Here is a 19,975-nt window from a genome sequence, read left to right as displayed (position 1 = left end):
GATAAAGCAGCTGACAGACTGCTGGAAGCTTAGCAGTAAGGAAGAAAGTGAGTGATTGAAAATTACCAGTTAAGGGCAAAGATGCATTTGGCTTTAGTTTAGAAACAACAGAACTGAAGACATCACTGATGGACTTGGGAACATATAGGGAGTGGGAACTTGGAATTGTCTGGTAAGGTAAATAAATGCCAAATAAACTAACTAAATGTTAAACTAAGAAATCAATTCTTTCAAAAATGTTAAAAAACAATCCACTGGACTTTGTTTCCAAGTTTGAAGACGTTACGCTTCCCATCCAGGAAGATTTTTCAATTCAAAATGTTAGAAATACTGTTGAGTTCCAGGCTTTATAGAGTGGACCAAAACAATGCCTTATTTTGGCTTAGAAAACAAGCAAATTGAATGGGAAGACCCGTTTGTCTGGGTGGATTATTTTTTTAACGTTTTTAGAATGACTATGACCTGGATGACTGAGAATCTTCACCAGCAATTACCAGAATGATGAAGATTCATTACTGGAATGTACCTTTGTAAATCAAATGGGGTTAAAAAAACAAGCCATTTCACCCACAAAATTAGAATTTGAAAAAATGTGCAGTAAATTGTAACACAGTATGTCAACAACATATAAATAGAATGATAAAACATCAATGTTTACAGTTCTTCAGAAGGAAAAAAGAAAAAAAGAAAGGGTGGTTTACGGGTAGGTTGTCCATGAAAAAATATCTTGAAGGTCTATTTATATTTAATTAAGTGAAACCCGCCCTTCATAAATCAATTTTACCAAATGCAGCAATAATGTAGCAGATTTTGTTGTCCAACTTTTTCCTTATTTGCTGATCGTTTTTTGGACTTTCTCATATGAAAGCCCTCCACCTCAATTCTCCAAATTGACTTCTTAGCCTCTTTTTTTACTCCTGAACATTTAATATTCCTCACCCACCTCCACACAACGCTTTAATGTGCAGCAGGACTTCAGAGATACTACTGTGAAATCACCTATTTTATGGTTTGCTTATCACATGTGACTCTTTGCACAATCAAACAGCAGGTCCTCCATGTCTACCTAGCAGTTAGTGTTTTCCACTCTCATGTCCCTCAGGAGTTCTCTTTCAATGGCTTTTTACTAACAAAGGCAAAACACAGCCAGCAGGAAACAGAACACATACTGAACACAAAATTAAACATGATTTGCATATCGCAGTGATCAAGGTCCTTGAGTGAAAGGTTGGCTGATAAGAGGAAGTGAAGCTGTACATAACAAACATCGCTTGTGGAGTAATTTTACATTTACGAGGACTCACTGTAGCGTCATAAAATGACAGCAGTAATTAATGCTTCTCTGTTTATGGTTCTACAACTGTTATGAATGAATATGTAACATTACAATTTGTCACAAAACAATCACACACTGAATTGCATTTTGAAAGGATTTTTATTTTCAATGTACCTATATGAATTAGAGCAGAGCTGTAAAACTGATTATTGTTTTATAATTCATTTTTACCAATAAGTCTGAGAAACATGCTCGGCAAATTGACCCTTAAAACTACTGCTGCAAATTACTAAGTACTTCCCTACAGTACCAGCTTTGCACATGTAGAAACTGAATATTACTTCTACTTTGCAAAATAGCTTAAGCTCGTGAATATACTGATCTAAATATGCCTCAGTAGCTTTAACTATATGTTAAATTTTGTTGTTTGCTGTTTTGTGAAACTTCATCACAGCCTCAAATTTCCTACAATTATGCTTTAAACTGTCTTTGATCATTTTTACTGATGTTTTTGTAAATTAATGAAAGGATAGAATGGCTTTATTCAAAATGAGATAAAGTTATACCCAGGTGAACCTCTAAAGTGAAGGCACTACATGTTATTGAGAGGTGTCATCTTAAAAAGGGCTGTCAAAAATAATTTTTACTGTAGGTATTTGTTTGCAAGATCAGACAGTTTGAAAAAGTTCAAGAAGTGTAAATAATTTTAATCCCCGGACAGAAAGTAATGCAGCCACTGCAACAATGGCTGATTGTTGCATTTAAAAAAAATAAAAGTAATCACTTCCTATAGCTGTTTTGACAATAGTATTCCACCCGTTTTACTGATCCTAAAGTAAGAATATGATCAACTTTACTGATTTTGATTGTTTTTCTTTTGCTTTTAAACAACACCATTTCTCAGTTTATGGTATTTTATCATGAGATCTAATTAACATTTCTTAGTTTATGCTTCTCTTGAACAAAGCCCCAAGATTTATGTGCTACATTTTTTAACATTTAAGTTAGATATTTTGTGCTATTCAATATCACAGTGTTATGTTATCTTTAATACGACATTAAGCTATTCTATTTTCATGCAGTTGTGTAATCTTGTAATCCTGTTTCATCTTCAAAAATCTAGTTAGCTTTTTCCAAACACATCCATGCACTTCACTGAGTATAAATAAAATCAGAGAAAGGTTTGGTACATCTGCTTTGATGCAAAGATAGAACTGATATTATTACACAAATCAAACTGAAACAGTTAGAATTTTAATTCATGTAATTATAGCCAAACAATTATCAATTATACCTAAACAATTTGAAAAAATCTTTTTTTTTTAATATCTTTTATGAAACAATTCAGAACAATGGATTACTTACAGAAACTCAAGCCTTCTTCCCTATTGCCAAAGAGCTGTAAAAAAATATATGTCTGCATCTCTGGTGTGTAATCTAAATTAATCCCAAATCTCCATTTGATCCCGAGACTGGCTAATCCAGCCACAACTTTAATAACCCAAATCTGAGTTCTATAGCCTAGTGTAATCCACTCAGTCTGCTGACAGCTACAGTGGCAATACATTTAGAGGTCTGTCAGCAGTCTTCACTGTCAGTCACAATCTGCCCCCATCCTATATCTAAAGGCATCCGCCTTCAACACATAGCATATCTGCTATCTGCCCTTTTACAACCACTACTACTCTGACTGAGGCTGCTAGTAATACTACCTACTGTTCTTTGTATACCAGCATGCCATCTGTTCAGCGAAACATAGCCAGTCCAATCCTTCAATGCCACTTTTTTCCCCCTTTTGCTTTTCCTCCAGATGGAAGCCTAGGGGAGAGGACCTGTCATATCTTATGTCTCTAATTTCATTACGAAGTGAGCTAACCGGATCATTATAACCAAATAACACAAACTCCACAAGTGCATTTTTCCTATGAGGAGGATGATGTGTTAACATCCCAAATCTGCAGTAATATTGTAGACTCACAGTTAAAATCAGACACTTACATACACTGGATAAAAGTATATATACAAACTAGACATTTCATGTTTAAAACTTTTTTTTACAATAAATATTTACTTTTACTAAATGCAGAATTTTAGTAGACTTTTTTTTACAATTAAAAGGTTAATGCACCGTATATTTCTTCAGCATTTAGCAAAATATATATTTTGTGGCTTGAGATCAAGGTTTCTGGTTCTCTCCTCAGGATAAATTTTTTTTTTAATTAACATGATACTGCCACCACTGTACTTCACAGGTGGGATGTTGTTCTCAGGCTCGGAAATTTTACATTTCACATAAGGTTTATACGTGCATATAATTGTTAGGACAGATAACCCTGCCATTTTCTTGCATCTGGAACTCACAACCAAGGATGAGCCACCTTATCATAATAGTGCTTAAATATTTGGTCAGTAACGTCCACACGCAAACCTCAAATTGTTACCAAAATACAGAAAGCATATTAAATATCCAACCACAGACACAAACAAACAGGAACACTGCTGCATTGTGCTAATAGAGGCATACTATGCAGTTAACCATGCATATCTAGGTCTCTGTGATCTGTGTCAACCTTTTCTCAGTCTAACAGACAGATAACAACTGAACACATCTACAACTGTTCTTAAGGAGGGGATGGAAGTGAGAGCAGATGTTACAGACCTCCACAGAGTGGAGTGTTTTTGAAGCTTCAGCCACTGACCTAGATTCATTTCCTGAAACCTCCATCATGTACGTATCAGTTTTGGAAAGGACAAGTGAGCTGGACAAGACCTTTCACTTTAAACAAAAAAAATAAATGGTTTAGTTCACATGTAAAGTATTTGCATCAAATCAAAGAGGTTATAGCAGAGAGGACCTGGGCCTGTATAAGCCGACAAAAAAGACAACCTGAACAAGGATATCAGGGCAACTAAGAGAAGCGAGAGTCAATCTGTTAAACTCATCAAGTTCAAAGATGACTATACAGTCAGTGGTCAAAGAACCCCCACTTCTTTCTATAAAATATTGAAACACATTGATGCACATAGCACTACATCTACCCTTTATCTTTTTTCCTGTCTGTAACGTTAAACCAAAGTCAAATTCATTGTGCACAGAATCTAAGTTAACAAAGATGATTCTGATTCAGTTGTTCCATACCTACAGATGACATGCTCAGCAAACTGTTTTATCACAATGATTTATTACTGCTGGCATGAAAGCAGAATAAAACCTGCGCATCATGCGCAAAACCCAACCACACACAACAGCTTGAAAATCAGGGACATTCAATATGCCACATATTTCTGTGAATCTTGTGTGTGGAATGTTTCCCCAAAAATGAAGGGACCAAGCTGCTTTTTTGATAACATATCTGAAAGCAAAAAAAAAAAAAAAAAATACTGCTAACATGGACAGTTAATAGGTGGAAATTAATACAGTGACAAATCTGTTGAATAAATACTGTGATAAATTGATCATCTGGAGTCTTTTTTCCCCACATTCAGCTAATTCTTAATGGAAACAGACATAATCATCTGTGCTGGTCCATAGGACAGAAAAACTGCTTCGCAATAACCAATAACCTTTTATTCTAATGGAAAAGGATTATTATGCCAAATGCTTTTTCAGTGTATGAAAACAGTAATTCTAACACATATACTGGAAAAAAATGCAAATGTGAGATTCAACACCTACCTGCCTGATTGGTCGTCACATTAAGTGTCACATACTGCTTTGCATGGTCTTTGGCGAGCTCTGACACACCATTGACAGCCTCCAACAAGAAGCTGTAGTTGGTGTGCGACTGCAGGTCGGCCACCATCACCGAGGTGTTAGACAGGCCAAGTCTGCGTGGCAGAAACCGCACGTTGGGGCCGCATTCCTCTAAGCCTCGGCCATCAGGTAAAACACGTCTGCACAGGATGTTGTAGCGGACATCTTTCCTACCCCCCGTCTCCATTGGAATAGACCACTCCAAAAAGACGCTGGTTTCGTTGACATTGGAAATTGCATTCCGGGGTGCAGAGGGAGGGCCTAAAAAGGTTAAAATTGCTTAGATAATAGAAAAAAAAAAAAAAATACCAGGAATGGTATAATATAGCAATCCGATAACTAAAGATTACAGTGAGGAAAGTCATATAGGAATAAGAAGGTTTCTGCAATCAGTATATAGTGAGGATTGAACTTTTAAACCTCCAGAACCTATTAGTAGTTTACTCTCTGTGAACTTGTTAAGTGCATCCAAAGCTTATTTTCTTTCAAGCTATAGTGATAGGTAATATTCTTAGAAATGTAATCAACATGTTAATCTTGCAGCAGAAGGCATAATTTCCCTTGAAGTAAACAAACAAGAAAAAAAAAATCAGACCACTATATTATTTATATATTTTTTTTTGCTAAAATGTTTTTCTAATTACTATGAAACTGTATTATTTCTATCTAACATCATAATGTCAAAAAAATATTTTTGGGCCTAGTGTCACGTAACAAAATAAAAAAAACAATATTCTGGATAAATCTTACGTGTGCAGGCCATATTAGGATGGTCAGATTCAATCTTATAGTATCCATCTTCACAGCTACAAGACGTGGCCCCCATCTGCCTGGCCACACTGTGGGGTGGACATTTACTGCATGCTGAAGTCTCCAACTGTGAGCGGTAAAATCCCATTTTGCAAACTGAAAGAGAGAAAGAGTCTGACATGAGTACTTGAGTGAAGGAAAAAGATTGGAAGAATCCTTGCAAACAGACTTACAAGGCAGGAAAAAAAAGAGGAGTAATGCAAATCTGTTTCGTTCTGTAAGTTAAGTTCGTTGAGTTGGATTTTCAAGTTTGTTTTTCATTAGAGATAAGAAATATAACGACAGAGCAGGAAACTTTGATTTGCCTTATTTTCCAGTTTCTTTGTTTTTCTTTTGAAGTCAGATTTCTTCTCATGTTTCTCTTGGGATTATTCTTTTATTGAACCCACACATGTTTTGTCGCATTGTTCGTGTTATATTGTCTTTATCAAAAATGTGAGGCATTTCCCCTAGAATTGGCTTTTTTTCTCCATCCTATTTCAAAGGCTTCAGTTCAGCAATATACAAGTTGCACCTGTCAAATTGTTTGCACTTACATCTGCTGCACAATAATGGCACCCTGTGTGAAGCACATACAGAACAAACATAAATAGCAAGTAAAGAAACAGCGTTTTTTTTTTCTTAAAAAACACACATCTGATCTAAGTGGGGAAGGGAGACAGGAAGGTGATGGAGTCAGGATTTTAACACCCAAGAATATATTAACTATTTGTTGCCTTGTCAGCATCTCTGGGGCCCACCAGTCATTGACTTAGAGCTTCTTTCTGATTTCAGAGCTTCACCCAAACAGAAGTACTCACACACTACTGACAAGAATTAATAGTCAAAAAGGAACAGATTTACTATATTTAAGACGTAACATAAACAGCAGTATAACATGACCAGAACCTGCTCATGGTCCCTCGTACTCGTTACAGGACCAGGGGAAATTGCTCCTTTCAGGCGGTTGCGTGGCGCTCTGGAACGATCTTTCGCTTTCCTTGCGCTTACTTAATTTTGTTGATGTTTTTAAAGAGTAAACTGAAAACCTATTTGTTTAAGAAAGCATTTTAATTCCAGGTGATTAAGGGTTGTTTTATGACCATGTCTTTTCTGACTGCAAATGTATCTTATTTGTATTTTGATTTTTGTGAAGCCCTTTTTGACCTCTATGTCTGTGAAAGGTGCTATACAAATAAACATTACAAAACATCACATAACTTACAGTGTGCTGTATAATATACTATTTTAATTTAGTCACATGTGACATTATAGACTGTTTAAGGTTACGAAAAAGGGTCCAAAACGACTTCAACTCCTTTGACTAGGCCACTTGAACCCTTTTTCTGATCTAAAACAATATTATATTTCAGTAGATCATGCCATAAAGTGTAACCTTTTTACATATATCATAGCCTAAAGACAGCTTTCCAAAAACTCAAGTCAACCACAGTTTATTTGTGATTTAATTACATTTCCACATAAGGCCAGGTTAGCTTAGACAGTTTTTTCTCCTCAGCACAAGAATTTAACATAAAAAAAAAAACAACAAAAAAACAAACGCATCACTTCTATACTTAGCTGTTTGTCTAAAATGTGTTCATCATCTGAAACATTTGAGAGTGGAAAAATGGAAAACAAGAACAAAACTATTATAGGCCTGGAGTACGTGTCAGGGAGGCAGGGGTATATGAGAGCTTCATACATGGAGCTCTTTCTGCTGAACTACTGTTGGTATTGTTTGGCTGTTATGAAGCGTACAATCCATACATGATTTAATGACAACTTTGAAGACAGCAAGATAAAGGCAAAGAAAGGAAAAACAATAGTAAAATAGGACAAGACTAAATGGAAGGCGGGATTATGAGAATGAGACATGGTGGTGGTGGTGGTGGGGGTGGACAAAGGAGAATAAGAAAGGAGACAACGGAGGATTGGTAGGATGGTGTATGTGCTGCGTGTGCGTCTGAGTGTGTGTTTAAGTCATTAGGCAGCACGGCTCTGATTCACCTTGACAGAACCTTGGTCTGTTGTCATGGAACATTAGTCTTGAAAAATTCTCCCTCTGCCCTGGATCACTCCCAGTCTCACCTCAGAATCGCTCCCCACTCTCTCACACACACACACACACACACACACACACACACACACACACACACACACACACACACACACACACACACAGGAGAAAAACACCTGTGATTGAAAAAATAATAATTTGATATTTGGCAAACCTAACAAAGTGAATGATTCTTGTGCTGATTACTTGTCAAATTCATTTAAAACACTGTTTTATGCAGTCTTAGATGTACTTTCATATCACCATAGGTGGCTTGTGTCTTTTAGAACAGCAGTACTCCTTTGTCAGGCAATTACAAAACACACACACACACCTTCAGATTTCTTTCAGTTTCAGGCCATTGTCTTGATTTTCATTCATTTGGAAAAAAAAGAATTTCACATTACAGGCATACACCCCACTGAAAAAAAAAAAATACTAAATTCATATCTTATCCCAAATGCTATGATGATACGCCGCTTTATGACTGTGCACATAATGACCAGTTTAGAAGGCTGACAATTACACTAGAAAATATCCTAAAAAGGTAACAAATATAATTACACACAGAAATACAGTGATAAAAAACTGTCTACTCTGTAACTAAGCTGCTGATTAACCTCCATTTTTTTTTTACAGCTGTCTTGATCCCTTAAAAGAAATGCTAAACCCAGTGAAGTTAACGTTTATGTGTTCCACATTTTTAAGGACTAATAAAACAAGCGCAGCCATTAATTGCTTTGAGGGAAGGTGACATTTATTACTAATGTAAACCTCCTCTCTAGTCTATGTTCAAATGCCCAGGGACCAATCAAAGACGGGGAGAGAATTGAAACAAAAAAACCTATTCAACACTATGGAATCCCCTGTTTTTATACCATGTGATAGAGATATGTCAGGCTTTACTTTTTCTCTTATTGTAAACTAGCACCTGCTTTTGTTCCTTGATGTGTTGCTCATCCAGTAAACAGTCTGGTAGTGTAAGGAGAGCATTCAGCTGTATCATGGGACTCAAGCTTCATGTAAGTTATTATTCCTCACATTTGGAGTATTTGACATGCTGTACACCACTCAAAGCAGCTGAGCAGCTGTAGATTTTTTTTTTATTGCATTGACATTTTCAGTATTTATTTTAGCTAAAGAAAATCTGCATTTCTACCAGAAAACTTTTTTAATGATCTGATAAAATAGAATCTAGAGTTCTTCAGGTGTAGAGTGCCTCATTTTTGACTTAAAGACTGCACTAAAATGCTCTGTCTAGAAGCTGCATATATTTAGGAAAAAGAAAGAACAATTTTACTTAAACTGCACGAAATAGTGTAAAATAATAAATTACATGCAACTAAAGGAAGATTTCTTTAAGGTGTTTAAAATCCCTAAAGGTTCTATAAATAGATAGACTTTTTGAGCTCAACAACAAATGGTTTGCAATGGCATGATGTTGCAAGTTATAATGACAAGGGGTAAAATAACTACATTTACAGTGTGTCATGCAATAACTTGACTGTCTTTTTTTAATTATGGATTTAATAGTTTAGTGACAAAAAGTTGGACTGAGCCAAACAGTTCAAGTTGAAGGCTAAAAATGTTAAAATGTTTTTTGTTTCTTCAATTTAAATAATTTTTTATTTGTTCATGTATTTATTCTTTTTTTTTTCTTCTAATCTGTAATCAAAATTTTTCTCATCAGATTAGAATCAGCTGCATTGCAGTAGCTCTTAAATTATAATAATTTGGTAAAGTACAGAAAAGAATTATTGATACATACTTATCCCTTTCAGGGAATACCATTTAGCAGGAGCCTTATGAAATCCTATGGATTATTTCTAAAATTAAAAAGGTGTAAACAATGACTTAATCCGAAAAAAGGTCTTAGAAGAAAAAGGAAAATATCTAATATTTGTTAACAGAACACATTTATATTTGATTAAAGGCGTATGATAAATTTTTAAGCAATCAAACTATAAAGTGCACTGAAAAGGGATCAATCTATTATTTTTAATTGAAGATTTTTTTAAAACGACATATAAAGGTTTACATCTATATTGTAAAACTGAAATACAAGAAGGTAGTGTTGCCGTTCTCCAGACAGCCTTGGTCTTACGGTGGAAATGAAACGGTTAACCAAACTAATTTAATTCACAAGGTTGTGTCTTACTATTATCAATAAGTATACCACCAACGCGAAAAATATGAGCATAAGAGAAAAACATGGTATTGTTTCATAATTTTTTGGCAAGGGTGCCGCCATGTTGAAGCACTCATGCTATGACATCACAGGGTTGGTTTGCTTTGTAGTTTCCAACTAGTAGGTACGGATCGAACCAAACTGCTTAGAAGGCTGCAAAATGGCAGGGCCCTTGCCTAAAATGCATTAAACAATCCTACTTTTTTATGTTTATTTATTTCTAATTTGTGTAATTAATGATAATAGTTAAACATAATGAATTGGTAGTTGGGTTAACCATTTCATTTCCATTTTAAGCTCACATTTCAGGCACAGAAATTCTCTCAGATTTAAGACTAAAGCCTAAGCTTAGACTACTCTTACAAAAATAAAACATGAAAAACAATAAAAAACATAAATAGTCTCTTTCATACAGGTTGCATCAATAATAATAAATGCGTTTTTTGGCAAAATAGGGTTTCAGTGCTTTTATTTTTTTGTGCTTTTATTCCAGATTTATGGAGCATTAGAAAAAAAAAGCTGCTTCTCCAGCCAGGGTGATGTGATCTACTTTCTTAGTTTTGGTTGCTCTGTAAATCTCAGTGGCACCACTCTAAAATCATTAGTAACACAATGATCTGGTCTGGTTTTGCTACAGTTCTAACGGATTTCTAGTTGTGCAATCGATCTATGATGCTACACCCAAAACTCCACCCAGTGAATCAGACCATCCCTGCAAAGGTTAGTCAATATCGGGGTGTGACTACTTCACAGGGCAGATTTAAGGTACAAAAGTACTGGGTTGACTTTAAGCACTGATGCGTTCAAATGGTTTAAAAAAAAGCAGACAATGACATTATTCTTATAAAAAGATGCTCACTCAAAAGATGGTCTTCATGTGCACTGCGTCAATGTCAGAAAGAAAAATGGAAATGTATTAATGTCTACTTAGACTCAAAGGTTTGCATCACTGTATATCAAATGGTTGATTACGAATTAAAATATTCTAATTATCCTGTAATAAGCAACAATTATTCCAAGGAATACCTACTCATTTGAATTATGCAATATTATTGGTATAATTTGTAGAAATAAAAAGCAAACTGAGCCCTTTCTTAAACAGAACATGACAAATATACAACTATAGCACACTTTATTTGAATCCAACTATGAGTACTTTATATTAAAAAAAATAAATAGATGAGTATGTATACCTTTAAACAAAGACACACTTTCAATGATGTTGTTAGTCAGCTTTTGTTATGGAGTGATGCCTAAAATGGCTCATTGTTTATGGTGAATGCCACATGTAAAAACGGGTTATGTAGTAATGATCTGGGGGTGTGTGTGTGTGACTGTCTGAATGCTGCCCTTGGGCAGGCTGTCTTTCTGATGCCACGCAGCTCTTAATGCATGGTGCAAAGGCTAATGGGTAATTAATATGCAATACACACTAATGTGTCTGTATGGATTTGTGTGTGCCTGCCTACCATTTGTGAATGTGAGGTTAATACTTAATTAATATGCATCACTCTCTGGCATCCCAGACAATTGAGGATCCAGCAGTGTCCATGGATGCTTCTTAACAAACGTCCTGTTTAATTGGAAACGTTTCACACTAAATATGTTGATTTTTATGCCTTGGTGTCATTTGAAAGGATTAGGAAGGAAGCGATTAGGGGCTAAGTCAGAAAGACATATTAGGCCTGAGCAGTTGGGTATGAAAATTGAAAGGTAAATGTAAAGACCACCGAGTGTGCATCAACATTGGATTTACAATCATTTGTCTCAGTGTTGGCATACAGAGAAGGCAAATATTGGCTTAGTACTGTTTAACCAGCTTTGCTGCTTTATTATTGCAATTTAAGTGGAGCCACTTAAACTCTATAGAACTCATCTATAGGACACAGCCACACTAAGACATAAAAATTTAAGAGGTGAACGGGTTAATTCATCTCCAGCAGACATCCAGATGATTTCAAATTGGCGTATTAATCATTCGTCAGTTATCAGGAGCATAATATCAAAACTTTTTCGTACCACTATAAAAGCGCTATTTCCAGTCATAGGGAAATGTATATTATGATTATAATATGAGTTTTTATCACTGTAAAACAAAAAAAATTGTAATTATCCTACTAGGATTACATAAAAGAGCAAAATAACATTGTGACTTCTCTGTGTTTTTACTCACATATAAAACTAATGTAATAAATATTTTGATTATTTTTGTACAATGACAAAATGCTAAAAATATACATAATCTTCAACCATCTTGATATTTTTTTGGTACCAGAAGTAAATGTAAGGAAAAGTGCTTATTCTAATGAATAAAAGCAGAGCTTAAATTGCATCTCCAGCAAATTAAAACCAATTACATGCTTCATTTCTGATTAGCATTATGGTTGTGAAAGTAAACTTTAACAGTGGAAACAAAGAAATGGCAAGGTTGTGTTTCACTGAGATGTCTTTATTGTTAGCCAATAGGATTGTCGAATAATAAACCAGCCCATGAAACAGTAAATTTCCTCTTCCTGTGTTTGTTCAATTCTAAACTACTGGTCCAACAAACATAAACAAAGTGTGTGCTGGTGTTTTTTTAAGGCTGTACAAGGATGAGGGCTTCATAACTTTGTGTATTATTGTTGTCATTTTCTGTTTAGGTGCGGGCCCCTGCATGCGTCCTGGTGTTTTTGCCAATGCATGCACATATTTGTGCATGCCCCTGTGTGAACACTAACAAAGACAGATGATAATACCATAATAATACACAATCAAGTCAATGGGATTTTCCTGCCAGAGGAATAGCACAGTGGGACATTGTTCAGTACCCATTTGTTCTCACAATCCACCATTAAGCATAAACTAGGAGTTCAAGTAGTTTTAAATAGTTGACAGTCAAAACAATTCACTAGCTTTAATAAAAGCTAAATTGGGAGCTTAATTATCAATAAATTATGATACAAAAATAAAAAATAACAAAAATCAGGATTTCCCACATCTATTGCCCCTTTTTTGCCCTGGCCAAAGTCTTCCCTCATATAGGCAATAAAAAAAAATTGCCCCTAATATCAGATGGAGACCCTCAACAACAGCTGTGTCGCAATTTAAGTTGGTGTATATGAGCAGCCAAATGGAAAACTCATTGTAAACCTCGTAGAAGAGCATTGAACCGTAACAGAGGTTCCTAGATTATTGTTGCAGTTTTAACAGTGTTCACTCTGTTAATACAGATTTATAGCAAAATGCTGAACTCCTCTGTATTATAAGAAGTTCATCTTCTGACTGTAAGAACAAAAAAATCAAATTAAATGACAGTTCTCACATCAATGTCCTTTCCATTTTACAAGGAACTTAGAGCTGCTCAGTAAAAATTTAAACCGTCATCGCTAAATTAATTGTGTAAAAAATTATAGTCACATTTGACAGCTTGGAACAAAATATTTAGGTTATCATGTAAGAAGAGCCTTGTATTTCATGCTAAGCATGTAAAATAATTAATTCAGCCATTTAGAAGGCCTTCCGCTGTACTAAAGGCAGATTGCAAAAATGTTTAATCACAATAAATAATTATAACATCAAAATTAACTTTACCCCAATATGAGGTCCCACTTGAAATCCATGAATTAGGTTATTGTCCATCACACCGAGATATTAGAAATACTTCAATTTCCATTGCTAATCCAGCTGTAAAACCCTTTAATACATAGATAGATGGTCTCAACAGGACATTGTAGACTAATGACTGTTTCTAAAGATTACGCTAAGCTTGTTGATTTCATCTGCAGCATCATTTCAACCAATTCTTACACTGTCTGTCCAGCAAGGGAGAAAGGTCAGAAAAGAAGAGCATTAATCAGAGAAGTAAAGGTGTCCATGGCAACACTGGAGAAGCTGTAGAAACTGACAGGTCAAGTGGGAGAATCTGTTAACACTACAACTGTTAAGTCACACACTCCAGAAAGCTACGGTTTAGAGAATATTAGAAAAAACAAATAAAAGTTCCACTTGAAGTTTGCTACAAGCCAAGTAAAAAATGCCACATGTGCAAAATTGCACTCTAAATCAAATCTAAAGTTTTATCAACCAAATCAGGCATCATTTATCCTAAGCTTTTAACCATTTATCCTTTTTCATTCTAATGCATAAACATGCATGCTTACATGCTGAAATATATGTTTTTATTGTGACAGAAATACAAAAACGTGGCTGGTATGGGCAGTTTTGCTGGGATTGCACACTATGAAAACATTCTGGTCAACACAAATAACCATGATTACATAGTCTGGGCTTTATTGTTTGTTTTTATGCAAGCTTAAAGGACCAAGTCAATTTCAAATTTACAGTCAAACCAGTCAAAACAAGTGAACATGACACTGGGAGACAAACAAGCTTTTATAAAAATAGCTAGCTCTGCTTAAAGTATTTTATTACTACATTATAGGCTTCAAAATTCAGAGTATGTGTTTGAGCTTAAGTTATTTGAGATTCGTAAAAGGCTCAAATTGTGTTCACCATATTTATTAAGACTAAATAGGGTTACTTTACCATAGGCTGTCATTAGTGAAGGAAACAAATGAGCAGATGTACATGTGTGCAAAGATGAGGGGTAAGAGCAGAGGTCAGTTTACCCACTGAGCACTTACAAAGCACTTTAGTTGTCAGTGAAGCATTGCTGGGTTCAGATGATGGGGTGATGGAGTGGGGGTTGAGAGAAAAATGGAAGAATGCTGGAGCATAGAGGAAAAGGTTGATTTATAAAACAGGCAACTGGGTTTCAACCTATCACAATGTTTTAAAAGATGACTATGTCTCTGCTTAAACCGCCAATTTAATTTAAAAAATTCATACTTTGTTTTTAAGCCTAACTGATTAGAACCGTGCTGAAAATAAATATACTTAATAACAAACTTAATAACATTTTGGTGTGCTTTGTTAGTTTGTATTGTATTGTGCATTGTGGAACCAAAGTTGTGTTGTTAGAAATAATTAATTAGATAATATCTATGTGTTAAAATTTTAATGACTGAACTTTCTTGCAGAGATTTTAGGTTTCTCTGTAGCATTTACAATGGAAGTAGAAAATAAAAGAAGTAGATAAAAATAGTCAAACTTATATTTAATCGTCAACATCACTGTATAAAATGTAAATAAATGAAATCAAAAACATACAGCAAACGTCAACTGTTCGGGAAAAGCATTTCTTTGCAAATATTTACAACAAAAAACCTTTTAGTAATGAAAGATGCCAAGATCACAGATGCATTTCCATGTTAGGCAGCTGACTGCACCAGCATTGTGAAGTTTGGGGTTGTTGTGGTACAAACTGCTTATTAGCTCTCCTTAAATTCTCCGGGGAGAGGGGGAAGAAAGCTTCCTCAGATTACGACTCTACCGAGACGGTTTCTGATGGCAGCACCACCAATGTGAGCAGATAGAGTTCGACATATGTTGCATTGACATGTGACAGAGAGGCAAACACATTTGAACACCCGGGGAGCCCTTGAAGTTCTACCAGCTTCATCATCAAAATCTCAGAGCAAAATGTCTGTGCTTTGTTATACTATGGTCATTATTACTTTACTACCAAGTTGTTTCATGTCAATTTAAAAGTCATCTTAACCTATTATAAAATCTGCTCTCAGCATTTTCATCTAAACATGTTTTCTTACCCTCCTCTGCCATACTAGTACTGTATCACCCAGACTTACGGTTCAAGTCTTTCTTCCTCTTTTGTCAAATTCAACACAGCCACAGATTCAACAAAGCCGTCTATCTCAAAATACCATTTTTTTTTTTTCTTTTTAAGTACAGCATTCAGCTCATTCAGCCCTTATTCTATCATTCCTGCATTCTGGTCAGGCTTCATTTGATGTTTATAACCTGAATCTGGTCCTTTTGCAGTCCATGCACACTCCTTAAAAGCCCTGTTCCATTCATCCACCGTTTCATTTATCTCTTTTTACACCATTTCACTTAGCTAATGTGCTGCTATTCCATCATTCAATGAATGGCTGCAGCCAAGGTTTCATTTAGCCATAAATAATGTGTCAGCTATTTATCCGGCATATGGTAAAAAAAATAATAATAATACTTACCTCTAAACATTTATTTTAGTCATAGCTGTATATTTCACTCCTTGTTCTCAACCTTAATATTTAGCTTGACCTAATTTTTTTTCAATAGGTTGTACTGTTTAGTAGGGCTGGACAATAATTCAATATCAAGATAGAGTATATCACATTATATTTGTATTTAATAAAAATGAATGTGTTAGTCTATGATTGCAGCATTTGTCATTGACTGATGTTCAGGGATTTTGTAGTTTCCTGTGTTTTGTTTGGAAAGATTGTATTTTATAGATTGTGTTTTATAAATATAGCAAAATAATTGTAACTCATTTCTACAGGCATCTGTTTGGTCATTCTTGGCAGTCTTTCTGATGCTTTTACATTGTTAATAATATCTCAAATCTGAAATGTTTCATTTTAGCTTGTTTTTGTGTAGTTTTTAGTTGGAATTATTTAATAATGTTATCAACTGTTATCCACTTGGTGAATTTCCATAAATTGAATAAAAAAAAAAAAAAATCAACAGACAATTTGGCATATTTGTTCACAATCAGAGCTCCAAGTGCCAGTTTCAGACATTTTGATAAACCATGACAAAAAAAAAATAATGAAATAAAAAGTCTACTCAGGCCAAGAGTTAAAAGGGTCTGAAAGAAAGTGTATGGTGAATACTGTGGATATTTAATGATATAGAAAAAAAAAAAAAATAAATATGTTCACACTAAACTCAATTACAGATAATTCATTTTGTTATTTATGTGCAAGTACTTGTTTGACATTTTGCCAGCAAGTCACATGGTCAATCGGTGCAATACCAATCTTGCTTTCAGGGTCATCAAATGGGAGGAGCTTCTAATCGCTTTCATCTTGTCTGCTCAACTCAACATGCTCTGTATTTAATGTGAAAAGCGGATTGCGTGCATCCCTGGGTCCAGAGTCCTGCACAGGTTTGATTTTTCAAAACTGTATCCACCTGCACCCGTAGAGTTCAGAACCAAAACGCGACCCTTTGCCCGCTTTTTATCCCCATTTAAACCTGAGTGGGACCCCATGGATTGTAAACAATAAAGTGTGACCCTACCTGTGACCACAGAGTGTACACACAGCGGTTTATAATGGAGGCAGTAAAGATCATTGCCTCACACTCAGAAATTACCAACTGTAAATTGGCCGAATTAAGAAGGTTTGCCTCATTATTTAAAAAAACTTATCTGGATATTCTTGAATCAAATTTTTTTTTTTTTTTTTTAACATCTACAGTTAAATATGAAAGTATAAAAAAGTTCATTTATGCAGCAAGTCTCTGTATGATACCGACCCACATTTTTTTCATTTATACCTGTTCCCACACCAGTGAAATAATGTGGGTTTTTTCTACCAGTAGATTTCTACCATTTTATACAGGTACCTGCCAGATAATGGCAGGTACCTGAGCCGGTGCAGGACTCTGCCTGGGTCAACCCTCCTTCAGGGATGCTCCCAGTTGAGGGAGTCCAGGAGCTACAGCTGGATCACAGTCATTTTCTGCAGTTTTTCAGTCTGTCCAGAACTGAAAACTCTCATTCTGCTTCAGAAGAAGATCACCTGAACAACAGATTCAAGGCAAAGAGGTGCTCTAGAGCTTAGGAAAAACAGGAGAAGTGTAGTGCAAGAGGCTGGGCAGAGAGGACCAGAGGTGATAGGTCATTAGTCACAACCACATCCAGTCGCTGTTTGGTTGATGCAACTCTGATTAAAAGAAAAGTTCTGATATTCTAACACCAGCAATATTCCGTACACATCCATTGTACTTTTCTCTTTATTCTACATTCACTCTGTTCGCCCTAAATGAGCATAGAAATGACATGGAAATCACTTGCTGTATTTGCATCATTCGTGTTCAGAGTGAGCCCACTTGCGACACTCTTTAAAATAGCTTTTGATTTCTTTTTGACAAGGTGCTTTAGCAAAATGGTAAACTGCTGGAGATGGGGCCCAACATGGTCTGATGGATAAGCGGAGGAAGATGGATCGATTGACTTTTGAAAGCATATGTCATTATTCTTGAGAATCCTTTTTTTAAATTAAAAAAAAATGTTTGTTTGTCTTTTGATAACACTGGATTTTGTTATCATTGCCTGGAATGTTTTGCTGTTTTCAGTTCATTTCTCTATGTTCATTACTACTGAAAGGTCCTACCATGTGGGTTTATTATGTGTAATCGATAGAATTAGTCCCATCTTTCCATATTTGGCCATGTTTCTCCCCTAGAGACAGCTATTGGCTGAAGTGTTACTGCAACTAATTGTGTGTGTGCTCCCTTTTATCCTCCATACCCAAAAATCTGCTCTGATCTGTTTCATTGTGTTTCTTTCCTAGAAAAAGTCCCCTATGGGGCTAATATGCCATTTCACTCTAACATAGAAAGAATTCCTATATCAGTGGTTCTGTGTTTTTGTCAAGTATAGCTGCCTTTGTCTTCACAAACTCCTAGGTGGTCATGGCAGATGGCTGTTCACACAAAGTCTGGTTCTGATGGAAGTTTCTTCCTGTTTAACGGAAGCCTTTGCCTCCACTGTTGATAAATGCATGCTCATGAGGAATTGCTGCAAAAGTGAGCAACAAAACCTGACTGCAAGGGCCATTCCTTTTTGTTGTTATTTTTTTATCCAGGAGAAGGGAGTTCTGCAAATTTTGAATTGATGCATTCCGATGGGTTTCCTAAGGTAGAATTCTTTTTTCAACAAATCTGTCTGCATAATTAGGTTGAATTGACTCTGTAAAATGCCTGATGTGTTGGGGTTATATAAACTGAATATAACTGAAATAAACAGAATTCCTTTATGCTTTGTTTTTTTTTAAACTAATTTCTTACGGTATATTTTCTCAAATCACCATTAGTTTTTTGTGGTTTGTTTTTAGTTTTATGTGGCTACTTTATCAAATTCCTATTTTGCTATCCTCTATATATTTACATATTCCCATGAGTAAACTCAGCTGGCTCCAATCTTATTCTCCACTCTTCCCTCAGTATATAAACTCACTGACTTGCAGTGCTCTTCACTGGTTTCTTTGCTTTGCTGCCTGTAAACCATGTCCTGCTCTTAGTTTCCCTGCAAGATCTCTATTATTTAAACTGCTTACTTCCATCATTGTTAGTCTCTGTGTTTCTCTTCCTTTACAAACATCATCATGACACCATATTCACTACATGGTGGTAAATTTAATGTTTTACATTTTACCCTTTCTAATTATTACATTTTGGCCCACTCCCAATACACCCCCTACTTGCAACCACTAGCCCTCACCCACTACCCACACAGTGTGGAATTGAAGCCACAACAGTTAGGGCTTTGTAATCTTTCCTAAGAATTAGGACTGTGTATTTATGCATGCACATAAGGTACGTGCCACCTTAAGAAAAGCTTTTTTATAAAAAACAAAACAAACAAAAACCAATTGGACCTAAAAATGGAAAAAATGGATTTAGGTTGAGCTTGGTTACCATCCTTTTCCCTTTATCGGGTATGATTTGTCTTTCAAAGTGATTATTAAACACAGGTGATAATTTGTAGCATAATAAATTCATTCCAGTTTATTTATATAGCGTCAATTCACAACACAAGTCATCTCAAGGAACTTTACAGTTCTCCAGATGATACAAACAAACTGATTCAAGTTTTCTACCTAAAGAAAACCAGTTGGTTGCATTGACTCATTGACTCGAATGCAATCCCTCACACTAAGCGTGCTTGTAGCGACAGCAATAAATGTGATCTACTGGACTTTGTTTCCAAGTTTGAAGACATTTCGCTTCCCATTAAGGAAGATTTTTCAATAATAATAAAAATAGTTTTTATCTTTTTTTGGAATGACTATG

The 19,975-nt window shown here is 35.4% G+C and overlaps 1 protein-coding gene across 2 annotated transcripts in view; it reads right to left on the bottom strand.

Moving 5' to 3' along the window:
• LOC107104130 (ephrin type-A receptor 5-like) overlaps positions 1 to 5,932 on the bottom strand; it is a 35,465-nt gene extending 29,533 nt beyond the window's left edge. For both annotated transcript variants that reach the window (XM_015404051.1, XM_015404052.1), the window contains exons 1-2: positions 5,781 to 5,932; positions 4,953 to 5,291 (exon numbers count right to left, since the gene is read on the bottom strand). In XM_015404051.1, coding sequence (XP_015259537.1) covers positions 4,953 to 5,291; positions 5,781 to 5,928 — 487 coding nt within the window. In that variant the 5' untranslated portion in view covers positions 5,929 to 5,932. The remainder of the gene's footprint in view (positions 1 to 4,952; positions 5,292 to 5,780) is intronic.
• Between the last annotated feature and the right edge of the window lie 14,043 nt (positions 5,933 to 19,975).

Source organism: Cyprinodon variegatus, unplaced genomic scaffold (genome assembly GCF_000732505.1).
Source record: "Cyprinodon variegatus isolate N-32 unplaced genomic scaffold, C_variegatus-1.0 Scaffold1624, whole genome shotgun sequence".
Taxonomy (NCBI): domain Eukaryota; kingdom Metazoa; phylum Chordata; class Actinopteri; order Cyprinodontiformes; family Cyprinodontidae; genus Cyprinodon; species Cyprinodon variegatus.
Note: the sequence above shows the minus strand (reverse complement) of the source record. Positions and strands in the feature narration are given on the sequence as shown.